A 25,589-nucleotide genomic window follows, 5' to 3' on the forward strand; every position below is an offset into this window, starting at 1 on the left:
AAGTAAGGCCTCATTACCTGCCATTACTTGTGCCTTTTAGTGGTGCCTTTGTGACTGCAAGGCTGAAACTCACTGCTACTCCCAGAAACCTGGATCTCTGTGTTTGCCTCATATAATTTCGTTGCCTATGTTACCCCTGTGCACAGCTTCTCACTGTGGTGGGGTGAAAGACTGGACCAGACGTTAGAAGATCCGAGTGTTTTTAGTAGCACGGAAGGTCAATAGATGATAGGTAGGTAGACAGATGGATCGATCGATTGATCTTGAGCACTAGTACTAGCACCTCTGGTCAATGGGTGATGTAGCGCAGGCCACAACTGCGCTGAGAGTTTCCCCACCACCTGCAGAATCATATGAAGGGAAATTGCTCTGTAAGCTACCCTACAAATGTGGGAGCCACTCCCTTCAGGTAGTTTTGTGTCTTGAGTCTTCGATCATTTGCTTAAAATCCTAACTTGAGGGCCGGGTGCGGTGGCTCATGCCTGTAATCCTAGCACATTGGGAGGCTGAGGCGGGCAGATCATCTGAGGTCAGGAGTTCGAGACTAGCTAGACCAACATGGTAAAATCCCGTCTCTACTAAAAATACAAAATCAGACAGACGTGGTAGCGCACACCTGTAATCCCAGCTACTCTGGAGGCTGAGGCAGGAGAATCGCTTGACCCCAGGAGGCAGAGGTTGCAGAGACAAGATCGCACCATTGCGCTCCAGCCTGGGCAACAAGAGCAAAGCTCCATCTCAAAAAAAAAAAAAAAAAAAAAAATCCTAACTTGAAAGTCTGAGACCTATGTTTAATATAAAACACTTCAAAAGAGAAGTTATAGTAGTTAGCTACTTGGTAAAGTCTGAGTGTAATTCAAGGTGTAGATACAACAGTGATTTTGTAAAACGTCTGGTCTCAGCCAGGCGTGGTGGCTCACCACGCACAAATCCCAGCACTTTGGGAGGCCAAGGGGGGTGGATCACAAGGTCAGGAATTCAAGACCAGCCTGGCTAAGATGGTGAAACCCCGTCTCTACTAAAAATACAAAAATTAGCCGGGCGTGGTGGCACGTGCCTGTAATCCCAGCTACTTGGGAGGCTGAGGCAGAGAATTGCTTGAACCCAGAAGGCAGAGGTTGCAGTGAGCTGAGATTGCACCACTGCACTCCAGCCTGGGTGACAGAGTGAGACTCCATCTCAAAAAAACAAAAAACAAAAAAACCCCTGGTCTCTATGCCCTACTTAACACTAGATATCACACTATGAGATCACAGAATTTACCTTGCAAGGTCTCTTTAAGCCACTGCTCTTCAAATTGTGGTTGTGTGGTTGGTTCTGAACATCAGCATCAGTATCACCTGGGAACTTGTTAGAAATGCAGATTGTTGGGTTTCACCCCAGATGTACTGAATCAGCAGCTTCTGGTGGTAGGACCCAGTGATCTGTTTTAAAATACCCTCCAGGTGATTTTTGTCACAAAGTTTGAGAATCATTGGTATTTGCTGATACAGTAGTTGCTTAATTAAAACCTATTGGGGCCGCACACTGTGGCTCACGCTTGTAATCCCAGCACTTTAGGAGGCCAAAGTGGGCGGATTGCCTGAGCTTAGGAGTCTGAGACCACTGTGGGCAACATGGCAAACCCCCCCCCTCTAATAAAAATAACAAAAAATTAGCCAGGTGTGGTGGTGCGTGCCTGTAGTCCCTGCTACTCGGGAGGCTGAGGCATGAGAATCACTTGAGCCTTGGAAACGGAGGTTGCAGTGAGCCAAGATCATGCCACTACACTCTGACTTGGGCTACAGAGTAAGACTCCATCTCAAAAAAAAAAAAAAAAAAAAAAAAAAGAAAAAAAGGCTGGGCCCAGTGGCTCATGCCTATAATACCAGCACTTTTGAAGGCTGAGGCAGGCGGATCATGAGGTCAGGAGTTCGAATTCAAGACCAGCCTGGCCAACATGGCAAAACCCTGTCTCTACTAAAAATACAAAAATTAGCCGGGCGTGGTGGCACGTGCCTGTAATCCCAGCTACTTGGGAGGCTGAGGCAGGAGAATGGCTTGAACTAGGGAGGGGGAGGCTGTGGTGAGCTGAGATTGCCCCACTGCACTCCAGCCTGGGCAACAGAGCAAGACTCTATGTCAAAAAAAAAACCCAAAAAAACCTACTGGATAATTCTGTGTTCAGCAGCTCCATTTATTAAGACTGGGTTCTCTCTACCTACTGACAGGGCTAGGCCTTGGCACACTGCTCTCACTCTGATTACTTGCAAACACAATAAGTAATCCACACAGCAAAAGACAGTCTAAGAAAGCCTAAATTTTAGAATTCAGACCAAAGAACAATGTACAAACTACCAAAATAGGCCAGGTGTAGTGGCTCATGCCTGTAATCTTAGCACTTTGGGAGGCCGAGGTGGGTGGATTGCTTGAGCTCAGGAATTCAAGACCAACCTGGACAACATGGTGAAACCCCGTCTCTACAAATACAAAAAATTAGCCAGGCATGGTGGCACTTGCCTGTGGTCCCAGCCACTCAGGAAGCTGAGGTGGGAGAATGGCTTGAGCCCAGGAGGTCGAGGCTGCAGTGAGCTGTGATCACGCCACTGCACTCCAGCCTGGGCAACAGAGCAAGACCCTATCTCAGAGATAGACAGACAGACAGACAGACAGACATGGGGTCTCACTATGTTGGCTAGGCTGGAATTCCTGGAATCAAGTGATCATCCTGCCTCAGCCTCCCAAGTAGCTGGGACTACAGGTGTGTACCACTGTGCCTGGCAGGCCCCACATTCTTGTTGTCTCCAGATGTGGACAAAGTTTTTACCTCCTACTTACGATTCTTCCCCATCTCTCTCATAGCAGTCCTGCTCCTCACCTGGGATAACCCACCCCCAGATATTAACCCTGAACTAACATGGCTGAAATCAGTCCAAATCAGATTTCCAGGAGATAAAAAACATTTATTTTAATGCACAACTATAGCATTCACATACCTCAGCCCGGGGCAGGGGTTGGGAGTTAGGTAAGAAGGGATGCATTTAGTTTGCCCTGTCCCCAAAGAGCGGGTAAATAGCTAAGCCACTCTTCACTCCCAGCACAGACCTTCAGAAGCCCCAGATATCAGGATGTAATGGTAGGGCTCACTCTGCTCTAAAACAGCTCAAACAACCTGCTCCCAGGAAGGCAAGCCTTCTGCTCCTTGGTCTCCTGCCTACCATTAGGACACAATGTCCTTCGTCTGGCCAGGCATCCGTTGAAAGGCTGGATACAGGACAATGTACCCATCTTTCCATTTATAGCAACTATCCTAGGTCTCTGATACCCCATTTTGGAGCACCGCTGAAGTCATTCTCTGGAGGTAGTGCTGACGCAGAGGGGGCAACTGAGAATAGAGCTCAAAGCCCTCTAGGAGCGTGGAATTGGGAAGCTTATAGTGGAGGAGGTGCTGCCGGAGACCCTGCAGAGAGGAAAGAAACCTTATGATGTGGGTAATGAGATCCTGTTGTGGTCTCTGTCCCCCAAGATCCTCTAATATCCCACCCTCCTAATGGCCCTGACCCTACCTCATCTGCCAGCAGCCATGTTTTCTGCAGCATACTCCTGCGGGCAGCTTTTACCTCATCCTAGAAGCAGAACAGGGAGAGGTGGCACTGAGCCGAGGGCTGGTACCCACCACTGGCCTTGCTTGACACTTACCTCTTCCCCAGCTGGCCCAGAGGCAGCTCAATTGCTAGCTCCCTTCCTTCCTCTGAAGATGGAGATGTAACTTACTGAGCTCTGTGGGTCCTGAGAGAAGATGAAGCTATTGACATGAGCCACAGCCACAGCATAGAGCACGGGGCACCAACGTGGACGGAGCGCACCAGTAACCAGGGTCCGGAAGTAGAGCTGAAGGAGGGCCAGGTTGTCTTCAGGAGGCACTGTGTAACACTCCAGGGACACAGGCAACTGTGACAGGGGAAATGACGTGCTGAGGGGGAGGGCAGGAATGTATATACATCCATAAGGTGCATGGATAATGATCACATGAAACCAAATCATGAGGGCAGAGATCAGGTCCTAGACAGACATGTGTCCTTCTAGCACAAGGATCAGGGTTAAAGACTACAGAGCAGATGTTGGGGAAAACTGGGAACCGAGAAGCAGCCATTGAAAAGCATGAAATTGGCCATGTGTAGTGGGCCACGCCTGTAATCCCAGCACTTGGGAGGCTGAGGCAGGCAGATCACATGAAGTTAGGAATTCAAGACCAGCCTGGCCAACATGGTGAAACCCCATCTCTACTGAAAATACAGAAATTAGCTGGGCATGGTGTGGGTGCTTGCAGTCCCAGCTACTTGGGAGGCTGAGGCAGGGGAATCGCTTGAACCCGGGGGCGGAGGTTGCAGTGAGCCGAGCGCACCACTGCACTCCAGCCTGGGCAACAGAGCGAGACTCCGTCTCAAAAAAAAAAAAAATTAGCCAAGCACGGTGCTGTGTGCCTGTAATCCCAGCTACTCAGGAGGTTGAGGCAGGAGAATCACTTGGACCTGGGAGCTAGAGGTTGCAGTGAGCCAAGATCAGGCCATTGCACTCCAGCCTGAGCAACAGAGCGAGACTCTGTCTCAAAAAAAAAACGAAATCTTAAAAACAAAAAACAAAATACAATAACTTCTTTTTTTTAATAGAGTGTCGTTCTATTTCCAAGTCTGGACTGCAGTGGTGTGATCATAGCTCACTGGCAGCCTCAACCTCCTGACCTCAAGTGATCCTCCTGCCTCAGGCTCCTGAGTAACTCGGTCTACAGGCAAATCACCAGGTCTGGCTAATTTTCAAATAATTTTTTGTAGAGATGGCGTCTAGCTTTGTTGCCCAAGCTGGTCTGAAACTCTTGGCCTCAAGCGATCCTCCCACCTTGGCCTCCCAAAATGTTGGATTACAGGCATGAGCCACCTCACCCAGCCATAACATAGTAACTCTTTTTTCTTTTCTTTTTTGAGACGGAGTTTCACTCTTGTTGCCCAGGCTGGAGTGCAGTGGCATGATCTCGGCTCATGGCAACCTCTGTCTCCTGGGTTCAAGCGATTCTCCTGCCTCAGCCTCTGGAGTAGCTGGGATTACAGGCGCCCACCACCATGCCTGGCTAATTTTTTGTATTTTTTTTAGTAGAGACAGGGTTTCACCATGTTGGCCAGGCTGGTCTCAAACTCTTGACCTCAGATGATCTGCCCACCTCGGCTTCCCAAAGTGCTGGGATTATAGGCATGAGCGACCGCACCTGGCAAACAAAGTAACTCTTTACAGCTTATAAATTTAAGTCCTTAGCCTGATATTTGAGGCCCTCTCAGACTTCACTTCTTATTTTTAGCCTTAAGTTCCCAACAGAAATCTCTCCTCCCTCCTTCTGCCTTTTGTCATGCTCCTTTTGCTTATGTTATTCTGCTAGGAATGTCCTGCCTTTCTACCTCCTCACCAATTCAAATTCTACCCAACCTACAGTGCCTGGGTCAATCCCCACTTCTTCCACAAAGCCCAATCTGATCTTTCCCTTCTCTGAATCCTGACAACACCTAGCATTTGAATAATTCACAACTATGTAGGTTTTCAGTAAATCTCTTATCTAGATTGTATCACTGATAAGCAAGGAGCTATGCCTTATTAATGTAATGAATACCATGCCAGATACCATGTTAAACCCTTTTCTTTTTTCTTTTTTGAGACAGGGTCTTGCTCTGTCACCCAGGCTGGAGTGCAGTGGCGCGATCTCGGCTCACTGTAGCCTCCGCCTCCTGGGTTCAAGCGATTCTCCTGCCTCAGCCTCCCGAGTAGCTGGGACTACAGGCACCTGCAACCATGCCCAGCTAAGTTTTGTATTTTTAGTAGAAATGGGGTTTCACTATGTCGCCCAGGCTGGTCTCAAACGATCCACCCACCTCGGCTTCCCAGAGTGATGGAATTACAGGCGTGAGCCACCACACCCAGCCCACATTAAGCCCTTTTCATTGATTCTCTTAATCCCCTCAAAACCCCCAAGAGGTAAGATGGAGAAGCTGAGGTCTTCCAAAGCTCCTCAAGGCTCAGGACTGCTCCCGGGGCCCAGTGCAGGGTACCCTTGCAGGTCCTGCTGGGCTGAGAAAGTACCTGGTTCAGAGGCAGGCTCAGAGCTCGCAAGGCTCCCACATGTTCCCCAAAGAGGGCAAGGCGCAAGGTGACACTGAACCGACGCTGCAGGGGCAGGAGGACCAGGGCCCCAAAGAGGTGGTCCCCAAAAGAGACAGCCTCAAAATGATCCAGGAAGTTGGCATAGAGGTCAGGGAAAGATGTCAGGCCAGGGAGTGGGCAGTCCAGGTTGAGGTTTGGCAAGACTTGAGGCTGACAGAGCTGGGCGAGGAGGGCTGCCACCAGACGCTGTACTGGGGCCTCCCGGAACAGCTCACTGTCTACCAGGAACACACACATGAGCCGTGCCAGGCGGGCAGCAGGGGGCACAGCCCAGAGAGCCTGGGGGCGCCAGCTCTCCAAAACTAGCACCCACTGCAGGACCCGCATGGCTGTGCCCACGGTGTCTGTGGGAGAGAGTTCCGAGGGGGTGTCTGAAGCCCGGTGGTAGAGGTGAATCAGCGGCAGGAAGGGCCAGTCAGTGGGCAGCAGCGGCTCCGTAGGCACGGGCAGTAGCAGGGTTGGGACTCGCTGTAGCTCTCCTCGGTGGAGAGCCTGGGAGGCCAGCAGACTGGCTCGGGCTGGTGAGCAATGAGTCAGGTAGCAGCTGCGGATGCTGGAGAGGTCCTGGCAGGCCTGAGCCAGCAGAGTCCCTTGCCCACACCGAGGGACCCTGCTGCTTCCTAACGACAGCTGGTCAGAGAAGTCGGCTGCCTCTGGACCCCCTGCTGTTCTTTCCCTGTAATGGGACCCAAAAGCCAAAAATGAGGGCTGGCACCACAGCACTTGGAGGCTGTGCCAGCTCTTTGGGACTTCCTGGAGGCTCCTAGGTCCAGACCTGTGCCTCTCTGCTCCCTTAACAACTTCCCATGCAGTGCTGTGTAGCAGTTAAGAGGATACACACTACAGCCAGCTGCCTAGGCATGAGTTTACATAACTTCTCTGGGCCTCAGTTTCCTCAGAGTAAAATAAGGATAATAATAGTATCTATCTCATGGCCCAAGTAAAATACTTAAAATGTAGATAAATACATAAGGGAGTATCAGACACAGAGTAAACACTCAGTAGTTGATGGCTATTACATGTTTGTAACTGATTTATATACCATTTTTTTAGCCATGCAGTCACACTGAAGTCTCACAATCATTCTTGGGTGTGGTTAGCCTGATCCTCACTTCACTAATGAGGTAATGGAAGCTTGGAAGAGTTAAGTGTCATCCGTGGAAGAAAGAGAATTTAGGTCTCCTGGCTCCAAATTCAGGGCTGCTCTGTTAACAACTGCAGCAGCGTCCAAAAGGGCTGAGTTGATGCCACCAACCAAGCACTTACGGGAGGAACTCCAGCCGGAATACACAGCTCAGCAGCAGCTCATGGGTGAGGTACTCACTTCCGGGCAGCAGCCGGCTCAGCAGGGCCAAGGCCATACCATGATAGAGGGCAGCATGGGTGGCTGGCAGTGGCTGCAGCGCTGCCTGCAGACAGAAAAGCAGGGAACTACCTAGTGCAGGAGAAGGGGACATGGCAGAGAGAAGTGAGGAAGAGGATAAAAGCGAGGCTGAAGGGCACAGGTCCAGGGCATGTCTGGAGGAAAGTGGGAGCTGCATGGCCTGGCAGAAGCAGGCTGGGTTCCACAGAAACAGGAAGGAGATAACGGGATGGGGGGCAGAACCTGTCAGACAGGGGGACCTACCGCTTTCTGGGCCAGAGCAAGTGCCAGGTACTGCAGGTGGTACTCATGGCGCAGGGCCCATGCAGAGAAAGGTGTGAGGTGTGGGGCAGCCCCAGGAGCCACACACTGGAGGAAGTAATTCTGGAGTCCCGGGGCAGCCAATATGGTAGCCAGCTGAGGAAAAGCAATTTTGTTCAGATCTAGAAATTGACTCTGATGCCTTCTAGGGCTCCCCAGGTGGCTGCCCCTCTCTCCAGACTCAGGGAAATGAGTGCCGGCAGAAGGCCTCCCTTCCCCATGGGACACCCTCCCACTTTCTTTTTTGGTTTTTTTTGAGACAGAGTTTCACTCTTGTTGCCCAGGCTGGAGTGCAATGGCGTGATCTCAGCTCACCACAACCTCCGCCTCCCGGGTTCAAGCAATTCTCCTGCCTCAGCCTCCCGAGTAGCTGAGATTACAGGCATGCGCCATCATGTCTGGCTAATTTTGTATTTTTAGTAGAGATGGGGTTTCTCCATGTTGGCCAGGCTGGTCTCGAACTCCCGACCTCAGGTGATCTGCCCACCTCGGCCTCCCAAAGTGCTGGGATTACAGGTGTGAGCCACCGCGCCCATCCCACCCTCCCACTTTCTTTCTGATTCCTGCCATCTTGGCCCCTTGTCTGGCCCCTAATCAGGCACCCCACACTTACCTGGCCACACAGCCCCTTGTGGATCTGGGCCAGGGTATTAAGAAGAGAGAGGAGCGCAGTGAGGAATGGGAAGGGTGAGTCTGAGCCAGCCAGACTGAGATGGGGGCAGCCTCCCGAGCAGCCCAGTGACACGAGGCTGGGGGGAGCTTCAGGGGCTGGCACACAGGACAGCGGGTTGCAGAGAGGGGAGCAGCACCTGTAGGTGAAGTGGAGAGTCTCAGGGGCACTCTGGCCTGGCGTGTGCCAGGTTGGAAAGAGCTGATGGGTCTGTACCTAAGACTAATGGGGGGCCTGGCTGTGGAGGTCAGTGCTGCTCACACTCCTCAGAGCCCACCCCACTGCTGCCTGCTAGGGACTTGGGTTTCCCTCGGGCTGAAGGCCTGCACCCTGGGATGGACCTGGGAGCTGGACCCAGGAATCCCACAAGGAAAGAAACTGCCTCCTCCCCTGCTTCCCCCAGCTACCAAACACAGTACATACCTAAGGGAATCCCACAGGCTGCCCAGGGTGGGCTGACTCAGCAGTGGCAGCAACAGCTCCTCTGACAGGCGCTCCATGTCCTGGAGCCAATCCTCCGGGCATGAGCTTGGCTGGTGGACCAAGGAATTCACTGAGCTGATGGCCCAGCCATTCATTCTCCTAGACCCTGTGTACCCAGGCCAATGCCACCATCCCAAGAGCCCAAAAGAGCACATTTGGAGGCTTCTGCAGGCTGAGTCTTCTGAAGGGAGAGAAGGCCCTGATGTGTAGGGGGCATAAACAGGGAGCACACAGGCTACAGGAAGGCTGAGCTGCTGCGTGGGCTCTTTGGTCCCCACCAACATGGCTCCTGGGAAGTTCCACGGGGATATGGAGGTGGAAAGAGGAGGAAGGGTAAGAATTAAAAGGGAAGATAGTAACTGGGGAAGTAGGAGTGGAGAGATGGACACAGAGAGGGAGCAACGGGTGGAATGTAGCTGAAGGCAGGGTGTGGGGGCCTGGTGGACGGCCGGCAGGAGGCACTCACTTGCTGGCTCCAGGCCTGATAATAGGCTCCCAGGAACAACAGGCAGGCAACGGGCACTGGGCCCACGGCTCTCCACATCTCAGGTCTGGACAGCAACTTCAAGGTCTGCCTTAGACACAGCTCAACAAGTGGCTGGAGCCCAGACACCTGTGTCCAAGTGACTAAGGAAGGGGTGGCCGAGAGGCTGGCCTCAGCAGAATCCCTACAAAAGTGCCAAAGGGGGCCACAGTGAGGATCTGGCTGCCTCACGCCCCTCTACGTTCCGGTCACCCCAGCCCTGTGGAGGAGCCCTCCACCTGTCCTGTGGGTCCTGAATATAAACTACCTGATGGTTTCAGCAGGGGTGCTGCTGGCTGCCAGGGTTAGCTGGGTGAGGAGAGTGAGCAGTGAGGCTATCCGCTGCATGGACAGGGGCTGAGGCGGGTGGGTGCTAAGCTCCCGCGGCACCACCTGCAAGGCCCGCATCAGCACTGGGTAGAGCTCTCTAGGGAAGAAAAGGGACTGATTTTCACTGTATGAAAGCAAGTGGAGACATGAGACACAGGTCACAGCCCTGACCCAGGGATCTGCAGTTTGGTAAAGGAGGATGAGGAGGAGGAGTGCAGCACTCTTGGAAGGCTCAGCCCTAAAGAATGGAAAGGATGTCCTTCAAGGCTGCCCCCAACAGGGAATTTAAATGTGATTTCACAGATACCAATGCTTTTTTTTTTTTTGAGACAGATTCTCTGTTGCCCAGGCTGGAGTGCAGTGGAGTGATGGAGTGATCTCGGCTCACTGCAACCTCTGCCTCCCAGGTTAAACCGATTCTCCTGCCTCAGGCTCCCGAGTAGTTGGGATTACAGGTGTGTGCCACCACACCTGGCTAATTTTTGTATTTTTAGTAGAGACGGGGTTTCACCATATTGGCCAGGATGGTCTCGAACTCCTGACCTTGTGATACGCCTACCTTGGCATCCCAAAGTGCTGGGAGTACAGGCATGAGCCACCGTGCCCAGCCAATGCTTTTGAGCATAGAATACGGTTAAGCCAGGTTTATCCCCCTCTTCCCTGGCTGGGCCTGACTCCTAAGCCTTTTCACATCTGGCAGAAGCCCTCCCACTCATTCTTATCCTTCCTCCAAGCTTGGGACCTTGATCAAGGCTGAGGTGTTTGATTCGGCCAGAAGAGCAGAACTGATGGTGTCTATGGGGAGCCTACCCCCTGCCTCTCCTCACCTGTAAAGGTGACCGCCCTGGCCATAGGAGGCAGCCACAGCCCACAGACGGAGGGCCTCGGTGCTCAGCGTCTCAGCTTCCTCTGGGGGCAAGGCCAGTTCTTGGGGAGCCTCAGCTATGAAGCGGCACAGGCGGCTCCGGAGATCAAAGCTGCTCAACTGGAAATGGGCACAGTCTGGGGATCAGGGTCAGCTGTGAGTCTCAAGTCCAGCTACTCTCAGCTGGACAGAGGGTGGCTTAACTCAACCCTGACCCAGGCCCCTCTGGTGCCACAAAGTCATACCTCATCCACCCTGCCCTTCCTTCTTATTTATTATTTATTTAAAATTTCAATTTTATTATTTTATTTTGTATCATTTATTATTATTTTGAGACGGAATCTTGCTCTGTTGCCCAGGCTAGAGTGCAGTGGCGTGATCTTGGCTCACCACAACTTCTGTCTCCCAGGTTCAAGAGACTCTCCTGCCTCAGCCTCCTGATTAGCTGGGACTACAGGCGTGTGCCACCATGCCCAGCTAATTTTTGTATTTTTAGTAGAGACGGGGTTTCATTATGTTGGCCAGGCTGGTCTCGAACTGCTGACCTCGTGATCCACCCACCTTGGCCTTCCAAAACATTGGGATTACAGGTGTGAGGCACCCAGCCCCTATTTTTTTTAAATTTTTATTATTATTTTTTTAGATGGAGTCTCGCTCTGTCGCCCAGGCTGGAGTGCAGTGGCGTGATCTCGGCTCACTGCAAGCTCCGCCTCCTGGGTTCACGCCATTCTCCTGCCTCAGCCTCCCGAGTAGCTGGGACTACAGGCGTGTGCCACCACCCCTGGCTAATTTTTTGTATTTTTAGTAGAGACAGGGTTTCACCGTGTTAGCCAGGATGGTCTCGATCTCCTGACCTCGTGATCTGCCTGCTTCGGCCTCTGAAAGTGCTGGGATTACAGGCATGAGCCACCGTGCCTGGCCTATTTTTTAATTTTTATTTATTTATTTTTGAGACGGAGTCTTGCTCTGTCACCCAGGCTGGAGTGCAGTGGTGCAATCTTGGCTCACTGCAATCTCCGCCCCTCCAGGTTTAAGCAACTCTCTGCCTCAGCCTCTGGAGTAGCTGGGATTATAGGCACGTGCCACCACGCCCGGCTAATTTTTTGTATTTTTAGTAGAGACAGGGTTTCACCATCTTGGTCAGACTGGTCTTCAACTCCTGACCTCATGATCCACCTGCCTTGGCCTCCCAAAGTGCTGGGATTACGGGTGTGAGCCACTGCGCCCAGCCGTATTATTTTTTTTCAGATGGAGTCTTGCTCTGCCACCCAGGCTGGAATGCAGTGGTGTGATCTTGGCTCACTCCACCTTCCACCTCCCGGGTTCAAGCAATTCTCCTGCCTCAGCCTCCCAAGTAGCTGGGACTACAGGTGCACACCACTACACCTGGCTAATTTTTGTAGTTTTAGTAGAGACGGGGTTTTGCCATATTGGCCAGGCTGGTCTTGAACTCCTGACCTCAAGTGATCCACCACCTTGGCCTCCCAAAGTGTAGGGATTACAGGTGTGAGCCACTGCACCTGGCCAGTAGTAGTATTTTTGAAACGGGGTCTCACCCTGTTGCCTAGGCTGTAGTGCAGTGATTGGTGCAATCAGCCCACTGCAGCCTCCACCTCCCAGCTCAAGCGATCCTTCTACCTCAGCCTACTAAGTAGCTGAGACTGCAGGCATGTGCTACCACATCTAGCTAGTTTTTTGTTCTTCTTTTTTGTAGAGACAGAGTCTTACTATGTTGTCCAGGCCAGCTGCTGAACTCCTGGCCCCAAGTGATCCTCCTGCCTTGGCCTCCCAAACTGCTGGGATTACAGGCCTGAGCCACTACACCCAGCCCTCCCTCTTTTTAGCAAGGCTTGCTGGGCACCTTCTCTAGGGCTACTTGGCTATAGGTGATGAATGCCTATGTGCATGAGGCCCTTCTGATCTGGGTTTAGGGAACAGGGAGACCTCGTATCACATCATGAGACCACAGTAGACCTATATGATGCACCAGGCTCCAGTAAACAGGTTCATGCCTGGTGGTTTCTGTCACATTTCTAAGCAACTGGATCAAAGAGGAAGAAGATGGCAAGAGCTGGCCACCCTGAGTTCAGGAGCCGTGTTTAGCTCCCAACCCAACCCTGTCCCATGCATTCCCCCATCCCTCGCCCTGTGTCCTGCTCACCAGCCGGGCAGCAATGTTCCTCCCAGCTGAGGCCAGGACACGAAGTAGTTTCATGGCAGTAGCACAGGGTACTTTGTATAGAGTAGGGGTAGGCCCTGCCCCCACAGGAGACCAATTGGTGGGCAAGAACTCTCGAATTATGGTCTCTATCAGCCGAGGGCACTCCAGGACCTATGGGAGACAGGAGGAAAAAGGGAGGCAGGGAGGCTGTGGGTCAAGACAAGGCCCAGCTAGGCTTTTTGCCCATTCCCTGCTCCCTTTTTTCTCACCCTTGTGGCTGACTCCAGGGAATGCCGGGCCAGGCGGATGAGCACAGCCAGGATGTCAAGGACCACAGTAGGTCCTGGGTATGTCACCTCCAGCACGTAGCGCAGCCGAGGCAGCAGGCTGGTAGCCAGGAGCCCCTGGGAGTTGGAGAGAGAAACCCACTGACAAATGCGGGTGGACCCTGGGCATTGATGGCCCCTCTTTCCAGCATGTGCTTGTCCCCTGGGCCATGGGATGGGAAAGAAGCTGTCCCTTTACCTTGATGACATCATGTCGGGCCAGGTCAGGTGGAGGCCGGCTTTCTTCTTCAGGGCTTTTCCTTTTTGCTTTTCCTGCTGGGCATTCTTCATCCTCGTCCTCATCCTCCTTGTCCTCCTGGCTGGGCATCAGAGGGAACGTCAAAGCTCCATGGTACCAAGAGAAGGTGCTGTCGAGGAGCTCCTGCCAGAGGAATGGGAGTTGGGGGGCAATGCTGAAGGGGCCAGGAAATGGATCCAGGAGTAGAGAGGATGCTCCCCCAAAAAAACCAGAAAGGCAAGGCTCCTGGGCTTTAGGGACTTTAGGAGACGAGGGAGACGCCATCCCATTCTACATCTTGCCTGCAAAGCCTTAGCAATGGGGCCATGCCCAGTAACAGGAATATGGACCCTGGCACCGCCAAGCCCAAGCCCCATTCCTATCCCTGTGGTACCTCATCTCCAGGAGCCACCAGCAGAGCCCGAAGAGCACGGATGGCAGTTGCAATGACCCCATCCACTCTGTCATCCAAGGAGAAGCGCAGTAGGAAGAGGAAACCAGCATCCAAAAGGAGGCTTAAGACACTGCCTGCTAGCCGGTCCCCAAACTCACCAGCCTGGGCCTGGGGGCAGGAGGATAAAACCTTTTGCTGAAGATGCTGAAGTTATCTAGAGGCTTTGCCCTCATCCTTCGTTTGCCCCCCTATGATCCTAGGTTGTTAAAAGCACACAGCTGGCTAGTGAGCCAGAGTGAAAAGGGCAGGAGATGGGGAAGTCTGAGGCTGTGGGGTGAAGGGCAGGGTGGGCAGGACCAGGCTGGCAATCCACTCACCCTGCTGATGACCTGGGCCAAGACATGCAGTGCCAGTGCTCTCTGCTGGGAAACCTGGCTGCGGGTCAGGTGGAACAGCTCCTGTAGGGAGTACCCCGCTCTCTGGGGCAGGGACAAGAAGTCAGAAGCAGCCAGGATACAGCACAGTGCCCCCAAAACACCAAGCAAGGTATCACAGGAAAGACAAAGATAAATAAGTGAAATCTGCCCTGCTTTCCATGGAGCCTCAAGCCGGTAAAGATAAGACTTGCATACAAGTAACCGTGCCATGAGGCAGATGCAGAGGAACGTGGTAACTGATGTTTAATTTGCGACTAGCGGACAGGAGAAAGAGAGAAGGGGACCGGGAAAACTGAATTGGTCTCAGTGGATGGGTAGAGCTTCGATGGCCTGACATGGAGCAAAAGGCAAAGGCATTTCCTGGAGCGAGTGGAGTCCTGGAGGGCCCTGAGCACAGGAGGTATGTGGGGAGAAGCCAGCAGAGTGGTGTAGCAGGAAGTGAAGGAGGCAGAGCAGCAGGGTCAGCAGGGACAAAAGGTGGAAGGAATATCTTGCCCAGCTGAGACCAGAACCTTATTCTGTGAGCAGAGGGAAGCTGGGAAACTTCTGGAGGCAAGGCATGGCCTGAGTTGGGCCAGAAGAAATCAGCACGGCAGCCCCGAGAGACATGGAATGGTAGGGGGTGGAGAATGGAGGGCATGGAGAGTAAGCAGACAGAGGAAGGCCACAGTGCAGGAGGCATCATGAGGGGATGACAGAGGATCGGCAAATTCTAGCAACTGACCGGAATACGGAGAGAGGATCAAGATTTTGAGCCTAAGAAACTGAATGCCACGCCTGTAATCCCAGCACTTTGGGAGGCCGAGGCGGGCGGGTCACAAGCTCAGGAGATCAAGACCATCCTGGCTAACACGGTGAAACCCCGTCTCTACTAAAAATACAAAAATTAGCTGGATGTGGTGGCACGCGCCTGTAATCCCAGCTAGTCAGGAGGCTGAGGCAGGAGAATGGCTTGAACTCAGGAGGTGGAGGCTGCAGTGAGCCAAGATCACACCACTGCACTCCAGCCTGGGCCAGAGCGAGATTCCGTCTCCAAAAAAAGAAACTGAATGCCCAGCAAGGGCATGAACTAGAACAGGGCACACAGAAGGGCAAACGCAGTTGACCAGAGATCCTTTTCCACAGGGTTGTTAAAAGAGCTGCCCCATCCTCTCCAGTCCCATGCCTCACCTCTGCCTCCTCTCCATGGTGGTGCAGACCCAGGTGGGTGGGCAGGTCCACGTCAGGGGCCAGTAGTTCTCCCTGAAGACTGAATCGAGCCTGCATCCTCTAATGGGAAGAGAAAGAGGACTGTGGTCTAGGGGCTCCAGCAACCTTCCCACACCCACTCCCCACCTTTAATCCCAGGCCTTTCAGGACTTAGCTACTGACTCTACTTTTTTTTTTTTTGAGACGGAGTCTCGCTCTGTCACCCAGGCTGGAGTGCAGTGGCGCAGTCTCGGCTCACTGCAAGCTCCACCTCCCGGGTTCACGCCATTCTCCTGCCTCAGCCTCTCCGAGTAGCTGGGACTACAGGCGCCCGCCACCATGCCCGGCTAATTTTTTGTATTTTTTAGTAGAGACGGGGTTTCACCGTGGTCTCGATCTCCTGACCTCATGATCCGCCCGCCTCGGCCTCCCAAAGTGCTGGGATTACAAGCGTGAGCCACCGCGCCCGGCCCTGACTCTACTTCTAACCATAAATGGGGCTTATCTGGCCTTGGGGGCCAGGCAGAGTGATGGGAAAGGTGGGTGAGAGCAAAGGAGAGATGCTTTTCAGGCTCTGGGCAATACAAAGGCCTGAGTTCTGAGGGCAAGAGCAGCAGCTCCTCTCTTGCCCCATCTCACCCTCCCCTTGTAGGCCAGCTGGCCCTCCTCACCTCCTGTGTCTGCTGCCGCCGGACAGGGGGCAAGTCCTGGGTCCAGTGGAGCTTCTCCAGCTCGACAGTGTCCATGTGCAGCCATTCTTTCTGAGGGGTCACAGGCAGTGCCAGAGCTGGGGAGACAGAGCATGATAGTATTACCCAAAGGGCTCAGCTCACTATCCACAGGGGTCCCCACCATCACCGAGCAGCTGCCACATCCACTTCTGTTCCAGGATCTGCCAGCTTCTACCCTCGGTTATGGCTAAATGGCATGGTCCAGGGACTGGAACTCCTGGGGCTGGGGTGAAAGTCTCAAATATGACAGACACACTTCATCCTGGGTTCCAGCCCCTTGCTGACCCCAAGGATTTGTTGGGAGGGGAGAGAGGAGGAGAAGGAGAAGGAAGAAAGAGAAAGAAAGGAGAAAAAGAGGAAGGAGGACCACATATATCAGGAAGGCACAATCTCCACTTTCCAGTACCAGCCCTTAAAGGAGTAGGAGAATGGGGACAAGGAGGAGGAGGCAGCTATACTGCTCCTGGGGGGCAGGATACAGAAACAAATCCCACAGCATTTTCCTCCTTCACGCCTACCCCCACCCAACCTGCTCAGCTGGCCTGGAGCTCCTCCGGGGGCATGAGGTTCCTGGCTCTCATAATTCAATTTCTTATTTTGTTAATCACTAATGAAATAATCTAGTTTCTGGGAAATGAGTGCTTCCATTGGCCTGTCTGCTTCTGGTCTGGCATGTTCATAAGACCTTTGTCAGATTCTGCCTCTCTTATTACCCTGGCCCTGCCATCTTTCCCCCAACACTGTTAGCAGAGAGAGAAAGAACAGTGGGATGGACAGTGCCAGAGCTGGGGCAGCTACAGCAAGGGCAGGAAGATAGTCTGCCGGGAGGGGGTGGAGTGGGATTCAGCCATCACGCATTGCTGCCTCTTAAAAGGGAAGGCGGAGAAGGAGCAGTAACAGGACAAGAAAACAGGAAGCATGTGCAGGAAGAAGACATGCATCAGCAATGAAAACTGACTTGAAGCCAATGATGAAGATTAATGTTAGATGTCCAAAAGCACAGAAGCTTCTCTCTTCTCTCATTTGCCAGGCCTAGGAGAAGGGACAATTTCCCCTACTTTTATCCACCAAAATATGACCCCCGCCTCCTACAAACCTGGGGCTTCTGGCTCCAGCTTGTCTCCCTTCCGGGGCTCACTGGCAAAAGCTGACATGAGGGGTTCCTCCTTGGTGACATTAGCAGAGGGTCCTCCTGGCCTCTGCTCCTCAGAGGCCGTCTCTCCTGTTTGCTCTTGTGTGCGGCTGTGAGATCTCAAGAAAGCAACTAAGCTGGGGTCTAGAGGCGAAGGTAGAGGGGAGAGTGAGTGAGGGGAGATCCTCCCTGGCCTCCTACAGACCTGGAACCTGCTGAATATCGCCTGTCTGTGGGTGCCAAGGACAGGACAAGCTGCTTCCCAGCCTGGGCCTGAGCCTTCTGGATGCTCCTGTGGCCCATCAATGACCCAGCCTTCTCACACCTGTGGGGTCACTAGGCCCACCTGCCCACCTTTCCCTCTATCCCTCACAGTCCACTGGCCCAGGTTCCTATGCCTATCCCTGTCTTTGGTTTCAGGTCACAGTTCCAATGTAAATGGCTGTAGAATGAATAAGTTAATATTGACTAGGGCCAAAAAGAAGGCATTTATGGAAAGAATTTCCTTCTCTTAGCTAATTTATTTATGCACACATACTTACATATATATATATATATATACATATATATATATATATATATATTTTTTTTTGAGATGCAGTCTCGCTTTGTCGCCCAGGCTGGAGTGCAGTGGCGCAATCTCAATTCACTGCAACCTCCATCTCCCAGGTTCAAGGGATTCTCCTGCCTCAGCCTCCTGAGTAGCTGGGATTAAAAGTGCCCACCACCACGCGTGGCTAATTTTTGTATTTTTACTAGAGACGGTTTTACCATGTTCATCAGGCTGTATATATATTTTTTTAAAGAGATAGGGTCTTGCTTTGTTACCCATGCTGGAGTGCAGTGGCACAATCGTAGCTCACCACAGCCTCAAACTCCTGGGCTCAAGCAATCCTCTCGCCTCAGCCTCCCAAATAAGTGGGATTACAGGCATGCACCACCATATCTGGCTAATTTTTTTTTTTTTTTTTTTTTTGAGACAGAGTCTCACTCTGTCGCCCAGGCTGGAGTGCTATGGCACAATCTCGGCTCACTGCAAGGTCTGCCTCCCGGTTTCAAGTGATTTTCTTGCCTCAGCCTCCTGAGTAGCTGGGACTACAGGCGCATGCCATCACACCCAGCTAATTTTTGTATTTTTAGTAGAGACAGGGTTTCACCATGTTGGCCAGGATGGTCTCAATGTCTTGATTTTGTGATCCGCCCACCTCAGCCTCCCAAAGTGCTGGGATTACAGGCGTGAGCCTCCACACCTGGCTGTAACTTTTTATATCTTTATTTTTTATAGAGATGGGGTCTCATGATGTTGCCCAAGCTGGTCTTGAACTCTTGGCCTCAAGCAATCCTCTCACCTCAACCTCCCAAACTGCTGGAATTACAGGTGCAAGGCACCATACTGAGCCCTAACACGTATTATACTTTATAGAGGTACTAGTATACAGTGGGTAACAAGATTGACTGAGTGCCTGGCATTTTGGTGAACAGACCCTAGCGGGGAGGTATAGCATAGAATAGTATCACAGAGTAGAAGAGACTATACACATACTAGAGTATAGCTATAATAAAGCATAGTATATACTATGCCAGGGTAGTACAGTTAAACACAGCACAGTGGTTAAAAAGCAGGGCCTCAGCTGGGCGTGGTGACCATCTCAAAAAAAAAAAATCGCAGCACTTCAGGAGGCCAAGGCAGATGGGCCGCTTGAGGTCAGGAGTTCAAGATCACTCTGGCCAATATGGTGAAACCCATCTCTACTAAAAATACAAAAAAATTAGCTGGGTGTGGTGGTGCACATCTGTAATCCCAGCTACTCAGGAGGCTGAGGCAGGAGAATCGCTTGAACTTGGGAGGCATAGGTTGCAGTGAGCTGAGATTGTGCCACTGCACTCCAGCCAGGGCAACAGAGCGAGACTCCATCTCAAAAAAAAAAAAAAAAAGCAGGGCCTATGAGACCAGGTAGATCTGGGTTTAAATCCTGTGCTCCTTATAAGCTGTGTGACCTGGGTAGAATTTCTTTTACATTTTAGGCCTCAGTTTTTTTTCATAAGTAAAACAGGGTTAATACCACCTACCTCACAGGACAGGTTTAAGGACAGAACCGAATAATGCATTAAAGGTCAGGCACGGTGGCTCACATCTGTAATCCCAGCACTTTGGGAGGCCAAGGCCAGTGGATCACCTGAGGTCAGGAGTTCGACACCAGCCTGGCCAACATGGTGAAACCCCGTCTCTACTAAAAATACAAAAATTAGTTGGGTATGGTGGTGGGCGCCTGTAATCCCAGCTACTCAGGAGGCTGAAGCAGGAGAATCATTTGAACCCAGGAGGCGGAGGTTGCAGTGAGCCTAGATTGCGCCATTGCACTCCAACCTGGACAACAAGAGCGAAACTCCGTCTCCAAAAAAAAAAAGGCCGGGTGTGGTGGCTCATGCTTGTAATCCCAGCACTTTGGGAGGCCGAGGAGGGCAGATGACCTGAGGTTGGGAGTTTGAGACCAGCCTGACCAACATGGAGAAACCCCACCTCTACTAAAGATACAAAAAATCAGTCAGGCATGGTGGTAGATGCCTGTAATTCCAGCTACTCGAGAGGCTGAGGTAGGAGAATCTCTTGAACCCGGGAGGCGGAGGTTGTGGTGAGCCGAGATCGTGCTATTGCACTCCAGCCTAGGCAACGAGAGTGAAACTCTGTCCCCCCAAAAAAAAAAAAAAAATAGCTGAGTGTGGTGGTGTGCACCTGTAATCCCAGCTACACGGGAGGCTGAAGTGGGAGGATTGCTTGAGCCGTGAAGGTGGAGGTTGCAGTGAGCCGAGATCGTGCCACTGCATTCCAGCCTGGGTGACAGAGCAAGACCAGCTCAAAAAAAAAAAAAAAAAGCATTAAAAGTACTCAGCACAGTGCCCGGAACTCACAGTAAGCCTAGCTCAATAAGTGGTATTCCTCTCCTAGCCTGGTCTCAGCAGGAAAGCCAGGCACCCATACCAAGCTGGGCCAGCAACCGCTGCTGTTCCTGCAGGATCTCCTCAGGAGCCATGGCCTGCAGTCTTGCTATGTTCTCTTCATGGATAGTCTGGGCTTCCTGCTCAGCTTCTTGATCCCTGAGCCCCTTCCCTGTGACCAGCTTGGGTCCCTGAAAGCTGTGGCTGCTCCCAGGAAGCTGGCAGCCCTGGTCCCTAGGAGTGGGTGTCTCACAGGTCACGGCACCTGGAAGAAAGGTATGATCACATTCATTGCTCTGTTCTCCATGGCTCTAACTGGGCTTTCTGGCCTTCTTCTATAAGCCTGTTAGCCCTGGAGACAGGTATAGACCCAAGCTTTCCTCAGAGTGGAGACCGCACTGGGTCTGGCACAGAGACGCCAGGTGGCTTCTCCACTCACTGCTTCCTTAGTGCTTATATGAAAAGGTTTTCCTCAGAAACATCCTAATTTCTGACTCTTCTCTTAGATATCTAGGCAGGCATCTATAGCCAGGGGCCTGCTCCCAGCTGTTCAACTAATAATTTGCATCATTAAAGGGATCTTGGCCAACACATTTATTTTACAGTCTCTGCCAGACACTTCTGCCCTATTCTCTTTCTCTTAGGACTGCATAATGGCCTGCCCCACTCCCAGCACCTGAGACCCAGAGAGGGACCCAAGCCTCCCATACCTAGTATTCTCAGACTACTTGAGACGGCTCAAATGCACCTCTCATTTGAGGCAGGAAGACGTATCTTCAAAAATGACCCTATGATTGTGTCTTTTAAAAAGGCCAAGCCCAATCCTCTTCAACCCCGGCTCACCCTCTGGTGGGCCCAGGTTGGGCACAACTTCCCCAGCTGATGGGCCCTTGGCTTCAGTTATCCTCCTTGCCGCAATTTCCTGGGCAAAGATGCTTCTCTTACCAGATGTTGCTGATTTCCCCTGTGGGGCAAAAAGAAAACCCAGGTTACTGATGCTCATCATCCCACTTTCCTCTCAACCTCTTTATATCAAGGCCTCTGGAACAAAAAGATAAAAGGGGCTTTGCTCAATTTCCAGGGATCACAACCCTAGTTCTCAGAAAAAGGAGAGGTCTATAGGAGTAAGGTCTTTTTTTTTTTTTTTTTTTTTTTGAGACGGAGTCTCGCTCTGTCGCCCAGGCTGGAGTGCAGTGGCGCAATCTCGGCTCACTGCAAGCTCCGCCTCCCGGGTTCACGCCATTCTCCTGCCTCAGCCTCTCCGAGTAGCTGGGACTACAGGTGCCTACCACTACGCCTGGCTAATTTTTTTTTTTTGTATTTTTAGTAGAGACGGGGTTTCACCGTGGTCTCGATCTCCTGACCTGGTGATCCACCCACCTCGGCTTCCCAAAGTGCTGGGATTACAAGCGTGAGCCACTGCGCCCAGCCAGGAGTAAGGTCTTAGACTCTGACAGACTTGGGTTGAAGTTCTGGCTCTTCTACCTATTAGATGTGTGGTGTTGGACAAGTTATTTATCTCTTTGGGGTCTCAGTTTCCTCATATGAAAAATGGGAATAAGGACTCCTCGTCCCCAAGGTATCATCATGATACCCGCCTTATATGTTTGTTATGAAGATTAAAAGAAGTAATGGGTATGAAGTGCTTAGTATGATCCTGCTTTGTAAAAGAAATTGCTTATCATCATTAAAACTACCTGCCTGAAGAAGATGCACTATGAGACTCACCTGTCTGTCTCCTAAGCACCACCTAAGCTTACCCTTGCCTACCTGTGTGTCCTGCGAGCGATGGAACACAGCGGGGAAAGCAACACCACTGGGCACAGGCAGATTCACGGCCACTGAACTTGTATCTCGTTCCTGTAGCAACAAAGCACAAAGTTGTGAAGCACAATGGAGAAACTTCCCCAGGCTGGACCCTATCCTATTAGCCCAGTTCTGAACGATGAGATCCTCACTCTGGGGGGTTATGGACCCTCCTCCCTTCAGGGCAGTGATTCTATCCCAGCCCCCAACCTGACCTCAGGGGGTAAAAGTCTACCTTTCTGAAGCACCCTCCACTGATAAGCCTCATCCACCCCGAGCATCCAATATCCCTGTTGCCCTAGAACATGTTATCCTACTCAGCCAGAGTGAGACGCACAATAATCTTAGTCAAGACAGCAGTGATGTGCTCATCATGCCTCCTCAGCCTTTCTTCTGGGTCCTCATCCTCAGGCAGGCAGTGGCCAGGGCTGGGCCTGGCTCTCTTCGGAGGAGAAGGGACCAAAGTTGGGGGCAAATCTGGGAGATCTGAGAAAGAAAAGATCCCAAACGTGAGTATATGCACACCTTCCTAGGAAGACACTGCAGGCTAGGGAAGAAAAACAGCTGCCATGGGGCCCTGGCTCAAGCTGTGTCATCTTGGGTAAGATATTTAACCTCCTTGAGCCTCATTTTCTTCCTCTGTAAAATGGGGCTGCAGCAACACAGGCTATGCAGTGTCTGAAATAATAATGATGTGTCTGAATCCAACCACAACAGGAAGAGGGAGGGGCCCGAGGCTGTACCCTCTCTGCTTCTCAGCCTCACATCCACAGGAACTCACTGTCCAACATCACCACATCCCGATGGTCCTGGAGCGGAGGCCGGTCTGAGTTGGCATCACCACCGCCCCTATTTCCTTTCTTCACCAACTGCACTGCTGGGGCTGCACCAGCTGCGAGAAACTGACTCTGGAAGCGCAGCAGATCCACCTCGGACTCCCCTGGCTTTGGTCTCGACAGCATCTTGCTGCTCCAGCTGCCTCCCCAGTACGACTCTCCAGCAGTGTCTCCGTGTGGGGATTCCCTCTTATTCATCCCTAAGAGCAAGAAAGAATATGGGCCCTCTGCAACTGAACCCTGATTCTCTTTATTGGGCATCAGCGAAGATCTTCATCCTTGGGTTCACATGAGCTCATTCCTCCTTATTCATACCTTATTGCCATTCCCTCTGTCTTCAGCCCTCCCTGATGTCATCAGCCTAGCAACAATATTTATAGCCAACTTAGGTTGTTTACAATCTATGGGTGATAAAACTCTCAGGAACAACCAGCAGGAGACCTGAGGAAAATGTCATCAGGGGCCGGGCAGATAAATGTTGTCATAATGGGGGGTGATGATTCTATATCAAACTGGAGAGAACATGCTTGGCCTAAAGGTATGTAAATTATTAAAAACCTTGGGCTGTAAAATATCAATATAAAAAACATTTGTGGCCAGGCGCAGTGGCTCACGCCCATAATCCCAGCATTTTGTAAGGCTGAGGCGGGTGGGTCACCTGAGGCCAGGAGTTCGAGACCAGCCTGGCCAACATGGTGAAACCCCATCTCTACTAAAAATACAAAAAATTAGCTGGGCGTTGTGGTGGGCGCCTGTAATCCCAGCTACTTGGGAGGCTGAGACAGGAGAATCGCTTGAACCTGGGAGATGGAGGCTGCTGTGAGCCAAGATCGCACCACTGCACTCCAGCCTGGGCAACAAGAGTAAAACTCCGTCTCAATAAAAAAAAAAAAAAAAAAAAAAAAAAATCGGGCCGGGCGCAGTGGCTCACGCTTGTAATCCCAGCATTTTGGGAGGTGGAGGCGGGCGGATCACCAGGTCAGGAGATCGAGACCACAATGAAACCCCGTCTCTACTAAAAATACAAAAAATTAGCCGGGTGTGGTGGTGGGCGCCTGTAGTCCCAGCTACTCGGAGAGGCTGAGGCAGGAGAATGGCGTGAACCCGGGAGGCTGAGCTTGCAGTGAGCTGAGATTGCGCCACTGCACTCCAGCCTAGGTGACAGAGCGAGACTCCGTCTCAAAAAAAAAAAAAAAAAATTGTATGTCTATGCACTAGCAAAGAACATGCAGAAAACGGAATTAAGAAAACAATTGCATTGGGCGGATGCGGTGGCTCACGCCTGTAATCCCAGCACTTTGGGAGGCTGAGGCATGTGGATTACGAGGTCAGGAGATCGAGACCATCCTGGCTAACACGGTGAAACCCCGTCTCTACTAAAAATATAAAAAACTAGCCGGGTGTGGTGGCGGGCACCTGTATTCCCAGCTACTCGGGAGGCTGAGGCAGGAGAATGGCGTGAACCTAGGGGGTGGGGCGGGGATCTTGCACTGATCTGAGATGGAGCCACTGCACTCTAGCTTGGGCAACAGAGTGAGATGCCGTCTCAAAAAAAAAAAAAAGGACAGGATCTCACTCTGTCACCTAGGTTGGAGTGCAGTCTGCTATCATAGCTTACTACAGCCTCAAACTCCTAAGCTTGAGTGATCCTCCCACTTGACACAGAAAATTAATTTAATTGCCCCAAATCCACAGTAAATGTCAGAAACAGAATCTCAAGTTAGGCACTCAAGCTGCAGAATGTATGCACTTCTCTATCTGCTCAACCTTGACAATGATAAGTGATCAGAGGCTTAGAGGATAAAAAAGGAAAGAAAAAACATAAAAAAAAAAATCAACAAACAAGTCAGCAATCAAATGTTTGTTTTGTATCATGATAAAATATGCACATTTCTATTTTTCTCTATATACTGTAAATTTATGTACTTCTTATTTTAAAATTGTGATTTGTTATAATGTTAGATTTACAGATTTATATAGACAGTATGAACAGTTGCCATATGTAGTCTTCACCCAGTTTCTCCAAAGGTTAAGACTTTACATAACCATGGCACAAAGGCAAAAAAGAAATGAATATAGAGACCTTACATTTATTTGTCAATAAAAAGGAATGAAGTTCTAATGCACAAACATTGAAAACATTATGCTAAGTGAAAGAAGCTATATGACTCAGAAACATTTTATTTAGTGAAAAGAAAGAACGAAGCTAGCCAGAAAGGGCCTCATATTGTATGATTCTGTTCATATGGAATGTCCAAAATAGGCAAATCCATAGAGACAGAAAGTAGATTAGTAGTTGCCAGGGGCTAGGAGAGCTGGAGGGAAATGGGAATTGACAGCTAATGGGTATGGAGCGCCTTTATGGAGTAATGAAAATGTTCAACCTTGCGAATATACTAAAAGCCATGAATTGTAAACTTTATTAATTTATTGTGACAGGGTCTGGCTCTGTCACCCAGGCTGGAGAGCAGTAGCATGATCTTGGCTCACTGCAACCTCTACCTCCTGGGCTTAAGCCGTCCTCCCACCTCAGTCTCCCAAAAAGCTAGGACTACAGATGCACCACCACACTCAGCTAATTTTTGGGTTTTTTTTTTTTTTTGAGACAGAGTTTTGCTTTTGTTGCCCAGGCTGGCGTGCAATGGTACGATCTCGGCTCACTGCA

General features: G+C 51.2%; 1 protein-coding gene across 4 annotated transcripts in view; it reads right to left on the reverse strand.

The window, feature by feature from the left end:
• Positions 1-2,921: 2,921 nt before the first annotated feature.
• Positions 2,922-25,589, reverse strand: part of RPAP1 (RNA polymerase II associated protein 1) — a 28,290-nt gene continuing 5,622 nt past the window's right edge. For 2 of the 4 annotated variants that reach the window (XM_055278803.2, XM_055278804.2), the window contains exons 2-25: positions 22,870-23,124; positions 22,426-22,574; positions 22,053-22,142; positions 21,126-21,246; positions 20,326-20,547; positions 17,310-17,489; positions 16,154-16,269; positions 15,465-15,563; positions 14,235-14,336; positions 13,858-14,025; positions 13,425-13,607; positions 13,169-13,303; positions 12,900-13,070; positions 10,701-10,858; positions 9,812-9,970; positions 9,487-9,688; positions 8,961-9,070; positions 8,481-8,676; positions 7,811-7,963; positions 7,450-7,592; positions 6,103-6,859; positions 3,754-3,930; positions 3,546-3,605; positions 2,922-3,439 (exon numbers count right to left, since the gene is read on the reverse strand). In XM_055278803.2, the coding sequence (XP_055134778.1) occupies positions 3,290-3,439; positions 3,546-3,605; positions 3,754-3,930; positions 6,103-6,859; positions 7,450-7,592; positions 7,811-7,963; positions 8,481-8,676; positions 8,961-9,070; positions 9,487-9,688; positions 9,812-9,970; positions 10,701-10,858; positions 12,900-13,070; positions 13,169-13,303; positions 13,425-13,607; positions 13,858-14,025; positions 14,235-14,336; positions 15,465-15,563; positions 16,154-16,269; positions 17,310-17,489; positions 20,326-20,547; positions 21,126-21,246; positions 22,053-22,142; positions 22,426-22,574; positions 22,870-23,122 (4,254 nt within the window). In that variant the 5' untranslated portion in view covers positions 23,123-23,124 and the 3' untranslated portion in view covers positions 2,922-3,289. Of the gene's footprint in view, positions 3,440-3,545; positions 3,606-3,753; positions 3,931-6,102; positions 6,860-7,449; positions 7,593-7,810; positions 7,964-8,480; positions 8,677-8,960; positions 9,071-9,486; positions 9,689-9,811; positions 9,971-10,700; positions 10,876-12,883; positions 13,071-13,168; positions 13,304-13,424; positions 13,608-13,857; positions 14,026-14,234; positions 14,337-15,464; positions 15,564-16,153; positions 16,270-17,309; positions 17,490-20,325; positions 20,548-21,125; positions 21,247-22,052; positions 22,143-22,425; positions 22,575-22,869; positions 23,125-25,589 lie in introns of all 4 variants that reach the window. The other 2 variants (XM_063639178.1, XM_063639179.1) reach the window with 1 other exon arrangement.

Source organism: Symphalangus syndactylus, chromosome 5 (assembly GCF_028878055.3).
Source record: "Symphalangus syndactylus isolate Jambi chromosome 5, NHGRI_mSymSyn1-v2.1_pri, whole genome shotgun sequence".
Lineage (NCBI taxonomy): Eukaryota > Metazoa > Chordata > Mammalia > Primates > Hylobatidae > Symphalangus > Symphalangus syndactylus.